The sequence below is a fragment of the Macaca nemestrina genome, chromosome 16 (assembly GCF_043159975.1).
Source record: "Macaca nemestrina isolate mMacNem1 chromosome 16, mMacNem.hap1, whole genome shotgun sequence".
Lineage (NCBI taxonomy): Eukaryota > Metazoa > Chordata > Mammalia > Primates > Cercopithecidae > Macaca > Macaca nemestrina.
The window spans coordinates 90373666-90381199 of NC_092140.1; the positions used below are offsets into that span (position 1 = coordinate 90373666).

The 7534-nt window shown below is 41.3% G+C and overlaps 1 protein-coding gene across 1 annotated transcript in view; it reads left to right on the plus strand.

Moving 5' to 3' along the window:
* LOC105486027 (spermatogenesis and oogenesis specific basic helix-loop-helix 2) overlaps positions 1 to 6964 on the plus strand; it is a 43067-nt gene extending 36103 nt beyond the window's left edge. The window contains exons 7-11 of the mRNA XM_011748670.2: positions 216 to 363; positions 519 to 610; positions 1277 to 1395; positions 4392 to 4648; positions 6123 to 6964. Of these exons, the coding sequence (XP_011746972.2) occupies positions 216 to 363; positions 519 to 610; positions 1277 to 1395; positions 4392 to 4648; positions 6123 to 6143 (637 nt within the window). The 3' untranslated portion in view covers positions 6144 to 6964. The remainder of the gene's footprint in view (positions 1 to 215; positions 364 to 518; positions 611 to 1276; positions 1396 to 4391; positions 4649 to 6122) is intronic.
* Positions 6965 to 7534: the final 570 nt, after the last annotated feature.

Below are 7534 nucleotides of genomic sequence, written 5' to 3' on the forward strand. Positions count from 1 at the left end.
TGTGCAGTGGTATGTGTGGGTACCCCAGGAAGCTGGGATTTCAGGGGCTGTGAGGGCTGCTGGCTTGTAGGGACACCGCCTTTCTCTGAAATGGAGACTGCGTAGGGAGGGGTGGTTCTTTTACAAACATACCCAGGAGGAAGGGTGGTTTGTCTTTGGGTACAAGGAAGAAAATGAGACTAATTATTCTTTATGTATTGCAATTCTGTGTCCAGAGAAAGAATCAAATACTGCTGCGAGCAGCTGCGTACTCTCTTGCCGTATGTAAAGGGGAGAAAGAATGACGCGGCTTCAGTTCTTGAGGCAACAGTTGATTATGTGAAATATATCCGGGAGAAAATCTCTCCAGCCATTATGGCCCAGGTATTTGACTCCCAGAGCTTTGAATTTTATCCTTATAGACAACGCTTTAATACTACAATTTTACTTCTTTGAATTTTTTATCATTGGAAAGTATGTGTCTTTGTTTGTATGTAGAAATGTCAGTATCTACCTAAATATATTTCTGTATTTTTTAGATTACAGAAGCACTTCAGAGCAACAGGAGGTTTTGTAAGAAACAACAAACACCCATCCAGCTCTCTGTCCCAGGCACTGTCATGGCACAGCGGTATGATAAGGGCTCTTGCGAATCTGAAGTCTGCTAGCTATTTTCCTCCCATGTCGATGCTAACACGTAGACAAAAACTGATCCCATCCACAGTGAAAGCGCAGGGGCATATTAAGGGTCAGTGAACTTCTCTAATTGCCAATGTGTATCATTTCATTGCAGTGATAAACACAGGTAATATTCTCAGGTCCATGGTTTTTTCATCATGTGACTCACCCTTGCTTCTCCTTTTGTTATTTCTGAGATTCTTAAAATTGGGGCTTTCTCCCTTGTGAGTGTAGGGATGGTGGCGGTCCAGCAGGGACGCGATGGCTTCTGGTGTTCCTCCATCCCGGAGAGGTCTCGGGCCCTGGAGCTGTCCAGCCCTGGTTCAACTAGTGGTGCTTAAAGCAGGTCACTAGTGCCAAATGTGACTTCCCAAATGATTAGTTCCTTCCGTAGGTTGATGAGAATATGTAAACAGAGAAAGTGTGGAGAAAAACACATCATTCCTGCACATCCTCAGAAATCATCGTGGGTCTTGTGTCTGTGTTCATATGTAAAGAATCCACAGTGGAGGTTTATCAGTGTTTTTAGAACTTGAATGATAAAAGGCCAGTTGAACTCAGCAATGTTCACATTGTTTTCCTTGAAAAATATGCAAAGAATTTTTTCTGTCCTTTCAAGGGAAGATAGTGTGACGAGCACTTACTCCCCTGAGAGAGGGCTCCAATTCCTGACTAACACGTGCTGGAATGGGTGCTCCGCTCCTGACGCAGAAGGCTCCTTGGATGAAGCCGTGAGAGGTGAGCTTCACCTAACATCTGTGCCACTTACAGGGGGACCTGCACTGCCCTGCAAACCCCCAGGCTCCTGTGCATTCACCACCATAACCAGGGGATCCAGGAGAGCTGACGAGGCCTTCTGGTGTTGTCAGCCTCAGGTACACAAGGTGGCTACGGGTATTTAAACAGTGTTATGTCAGAAACTGGGCTCAAAATTGACCGTAATTACCAGAAAGCTCATTTTGTTGATAGATGATAAGCACACTGGTGACTTTGTTTATAATAGAAATAGAATCTCGGGGGAGGTGAAGTGTTCATATTATTTCAGGACGGACTGTGTCCTGAGCATTTAACATATTTATTTGCTTCCTTCATGCCTTTGCTTGCATGTCACCTCTCAAAGAGATCTTCTCAGCCACCCGGATAAAACTGCACATTCCTCCCTACCATAAACATGACGCAAGGCACTCCTCATCCACTTTCTCTGCTGTATTTGTCTTGATAGCACTCACTGCCTCCTGCTGTTCTTCACTCCTGTGTTTTGTTTGTTGCCTATCTTCTTCCATTAGAATGTCACCTCCATGAAGGCAGGGAATTTTCTGGCCGGTTTGATACATTACTGTATTTCTAGTACCTAGAACGATGACCAACACACAGGAGGGGCTCAAGAAATCTCCTTATATGAATATTCATTGTGGAACAAATGCTTTCCCACTAGGAGTCATTTTTGTTATATGTGCTATATAAGCCTAGACATGCCCGTGTACTTGAAATAACAAGGTGGAAAAAGATAGAGGAAAAGAACACAGCTAGCAGTTTGTGACTTTCAGTATTCCTGAAGGTGAAGTTACTCTCCATCTAGAAACCAGGAAGGTATGGACCTCTTGACCTAAATGTTAGATGCTAGATGACAGGACTGCCTGTCTCCTCAGCCTCTCAGTCCTAGACGACACTTCTGACTTCCTCCAACAGGCTCTGCTCTCACCAATGTACCAGAAATGTCCTTCCTCCCTCACCTGCCCTGGGCAGCACCAAGTCCATCCCTAGTTCTCAGCTTAAATGTCCCTGCCTCAAAGATGGGGACACAGAGATGAATGAAAGGCAGTTCTTGTTCTTATGAAGCTCACAACTTAGTGGTGGAAAGGGTCACAAAAGAAAATATGGCCCAGACAGTCTTGTAAGTGCTGTAGTAGAGGCACCGTGCGTAGATGGGGATGTGGACGGGGATGTGGCGGAAGCCATGGGAACAAATGAAGGGTACTCAAGATGGTGTCTAAAGTCAAAAGAGAAGGGGCCCCCAGATAGAACCTAGCCCTGATTCTTCATATCACCAAAGAAGCTTCAGGGTGTTATTTTAGTCAATTTAGACTTTTCTCCTGACTTAGAGAAGAGAAGAGAGGATAAGAGGAAAAAAAAAAAAAGTTGCCGTAAGCCACGGTTAATCTACTTAAAGTAGCGGTGGCTGAATGTGATATGGAATGATTAAATCAGCCTAGATTAAATCAGATAGAGGTCAGGCCACAGGCATATGCCTGTCAATGTTATTTTTTTGTACATACAATACTATTTATGTCCTGCAGACACTCTGAAACATTTTGTGGCAGCGAGTTCAGGCCTTTCTGTGCCCCAGCATTTCGAGGCACTACCTCCCCTAAGGAGACTGATCTTGGGAAGCCAGAGATGCGCTAGGACCATAGATCTGTGGCATGTTCAAACCCTAGGAGGCCTTGAAGGTTAAGGAGTCAAAACTCCCATTTTTATTTGGTGTAAATACATTTTTGCGTTTGAAAACCAGTGCCGATCCTTTACTAACCTGGCTAAGATAATCACTGTGTTCATTTTCTGACGTATTTCCTTCAAGTCTTCTTCCAGGTATATTTTTCTATGGTAGTAATCATTGAACATCCATTTGGTTTCCTGAATTTTTTTACTTAACTTTGTGTCATACATACGTATATTTGTTGTTATGCATCACTCATCACCATTTTAATGGTTTTAATTATTTATCAAGTGATTTATAGAGTAATTTTCTTAGCCATTTTCCAATCGCTACATTTAGCATTTGCAGTTTGAGGGGAGAGTGTTTTTTTATGTCATGTGATAGGAAATATTTCCCCATATATGAGGGTTTCTGTATTTTGGACTTTTCCTTGGACTGGATTCCTAGAAGAGTATAATGGGTTCCTGGAAGAGTGTAATGGGTGAGTTAGAGAACAGAGAACGTGAATGTATGTATAGCTCTTAATGCATGTTGCCAAGTTGTTTTGGAAAGAGGATCGGAGAAGTTCAATCAGTTAAGTCTTCCAAATTTCACTTTCACCACCCGCATCAGGAAATTGAAGGCTAGAGAAGTTAAATGACCACCCGAAGTCTCAAGGTTTCTGTGCTGAGCCCGATCTGTAATACATACATGTTTTAACCTTATCAGCTTGCCTTTTTCTGTTCTTTTTCATAAATCTCTGTATATATTTGCTTAAATTATTTTTTCACAAACATTTCAGATACATTTGTATTGAAAGTAGACGTACCATTATATTACTTTACTTTCAATGTTATTGATGTCCAGTAGAAAATAAACATTCATGGTATTATTTGAGGTTACATTGTTAATATTATATATTGAATTTTTTCTTCTAGTTACCATGTAGAATATAGCTGTATAATGATATTAACCATTCTGCTGAATGGAGTTGTTCTTTCCAGCCTTCTTCCTTGCTTCAGAGAGATTCCATTTTGATTGACATGCACATTCACATACATCAAAAGGCACAGGGATCTTCCGCTTCTCTAACATCTGTCTTTTAATGACACATGAACACTAATTTATAGTGTGTGTATCGCTCTAAATGTCACAATTAGAAAGTTCACTTTGTTTTTCCATCAGCGTTCGGGTGTAGCGGTAGCACAGATTTGTAATGCGAGGAAATGAAACAGCGGGCAGTTTATGTCAAATAACAGTCGTTCCGAATTACAGAATTGTGGATACTGACCCATATTTGTTTTCTTTCTCATTAAAGTTCCGTCAAGCTCCACCTCAGAGAATGCTATTGGTGATCCATATAAAACTCACATTCCCAGTGCAGCGCTCTCTCTGAATTCCTTGCATACTGTCAGATATTATTCTAAAGTCACCCCTTCCTACGATGCAACTGCCGTAACAAATCAGAACATTTCAATTCATTTACCTTCAGCCGTGTCCCCGGTCTCAAAGCTTCTCCCTCAGCACTGCACTTCTGGGTTGGGTCAGGCGTGCACTACACATCCCAACTGTCTGGTAAGTTTTCAGGGGTCCATGGGTCAGATTGGACCCTTTCACTCCAGCCAGCAGAAACCCCTGACCCCCATTTTGTTGTTGCGACTCTGGTTGGAAGACTGGGACCTAAGGGCTTGATTCTGAGTCTCTCTAACCTGCTGGGTGAAAAGGAGATGCAGTCGACCCGTGCCCTCGCTCCCCATGCTGCAGGGCTGGTGTCTAATATCCAGAACCACTGAAGCTGGATGGGACTGTGCTAGTTTGACAGTGACAGGTGGAATCTGATCTCCCCTAGCACTGATTCCCCTCTGCCCCCCTGCTTCTACTCAGAGCTTCCGCAGTGGCACATCCCACCTTACCACCCTCATCCTCAGCTGGTCCCATCACTAACTGCTGCTTATCTCTCAGGTGGGCAGCATCACTCACACTCATCAAAAAGCTTTCTTTCAGTCGCCAGCCAGGCTGGTTTCAGATACCAGGTGTCTTCATACAGCAGATATTTACTGAGCACCCACTATATTCTGACACTGAGCTTGTCATTGTGCTAAGAATGTAGTATACAAAGGTAGACACGATCCCTGCCCTCATGCAGCTTTAGTGTTAAGGGGATGCAGACAAAGAAGCAGAAATTACAATATGGTTGAAGCGGGTAGGAGGAGTGCCCCACTGTATATATCAGCTAGATGTGGGTGAGGTTAGCGACTGCTCGCCCCTGGAGAAATGCCATCTATGCCAATCTCTAGCTGCTAAGAATTAGCCAGGTAGAGGGGTGAGGAATCGGAAGTGAGGAGACAAGAGCAGTCCTGGCAGATGGACCAGCATATGAAACAGTCATACCTGCATTGTTTGGAAGAACTGTCTAGTGCTAGAGGAAGACTCAAACTAGGTTGGCCTACTTAAAATGGACTTCTGTTAACTTTAATATAGTTGCTAATACTTTTGCATATTAACAGTAGCCAACATGTTTTGAGCACTCAATAATAGTGCCAAATACTCTATGTACTTAATGTGCATGATCTTTTGAGAATCCCTGAAGTGATCCTTTGAAGGTAGATACTGTTACAATCTCCATATGACATCTATAAAATGGGAATAATAGTGACCTTCCAAAAGATATTTGTAAGAAAAATATTCTAAAGAGAATTGCGAAGAAATGTTAAAATATGTAGTGTCTACAGATATCATAATGTTGCTAATGATCATTAGTATTCCAATAGGAAGGCTAGGGTAAATGAAAGAAAAGATTACAATATTATTAGTTTTTAATTGTTGACCTGTACTTACTCTGTGTGGGTTTTGTTGGATTGTTGTGAGAAAATAATTCCTTTTAATAAGAATACATATTTTAAAACCTGTAAGCTTATTCATCTGAGGATTTCACATAGTTTTGCAAATCATTTCAGATTGTTTTATGATATAGAAAATACAATCATGACATTATGAGTAAGAATGGGCGAGGATTCAATTAATGTGGATTTTTCCCCCTTCTTTGCAGCAACAATTTTGGGCATATTAAAAGCACATGTTTGAAATTCACACTCTCAACCACCTACTGGGCGCAGTTTGACAATCTAGGAAAAGTGGAACAAAGAATGATTTTGAAAGCTCCACCCAAAGACCTAATATCAAAAGAGTTGGCATGGTTTGGCTTCTGATAAATGCACTCAAAGCTTCTGCAGATAGAAAGACCAGCAGCGAAAAAGCTGGCCGCACACTGTCACTCATCTTCATACACACTTGGATCCCCGCCAGCCAGAGAGCTACGAGAACAAATGGCCTCGGTGACCTACACTCTTTCTTCTCAAAAAATATTCCACAATTGATGAAAAAAGCATGCTATAAGGAAGATCCATGTAGACACGATAAAATGATAAGATTAGGAAGGTGTGTTGATACCTCGTGTCACTGAGTACAGATATTGCAACTTGATTCTTATTTTTAGTATCCCTGTGAATTACTGTCACTCATTTCTAGGTGGTGTCTTTTCCTTATTTGACATTTTAGAGTGTTTCCTTCTTCATTCACCATCCAAACTAAGATACACAGAAAGATGCTGAAAGAGGGGTTTACCTCCCTACTTGACTACTAATGAATAAATTGATGTGTGCTTTTGCATTTCACAATCCATTGAGTGAAACGATGGCTAATAGGTAAATATTTCTTTCTGGACCATTAGTTACAGACTAGCAGGTCTTTTGTTTTTCATCTCTTCCTCCCTATGGGTATTAGAAAGGACAGTTGAAACTAAGGGGGAAAAAAGGTTTGTTTTATATTTCACTGAATTGTTCTTATACGTAAATTTTATTATTAAATAAAATACTCAGTTTTCACCCTGAACATTGTAATCCATTTTTATTTTGTTTAATAAATATCTGTTCTCTCTTTCAGTAGTACTATGTAGGGAATTTAATTTCCTAGAGTTTTGAGAAGCTTAAAAATTACTGTAGGCATAGCCTAATTCTCATGTCAAACCGTACAGCTTTTCTTTGAGGCTACCAAAATGATGGAATCTGTAGATGTTTGACATACTTTAAAAAGGAACAAGAAGTTTCCAACTAAGGTTTTATTCTTCTTATTAAAAACAGGTGCTTGATTCTTCATTCTCTTTCCTTTAGAAATAATTGCTTTGACATTAGAAGAGAACCTGTTGAGGTATTTTGGACGCTGGGACTACTGCCTGTGTTCCCAGCTGGTCTTAATCGTTGCTGGCACTTTTGCTTTGCACCAGGGTTTCTTTATATCTCCATGTGGGCTATGAGAGAAGCCTGTGACTGGGAATTCTTCAACAGAGGACCTAAAAAGTGTGACCCCTAGAGCCATCTCTCTACTTGCTGCTCTCTCAGTCCCCTTTTCCTTTCAGCATAAAGAGGAGGCTACCAGATCGATCGTTAGAGCTCTCTGCTTTCC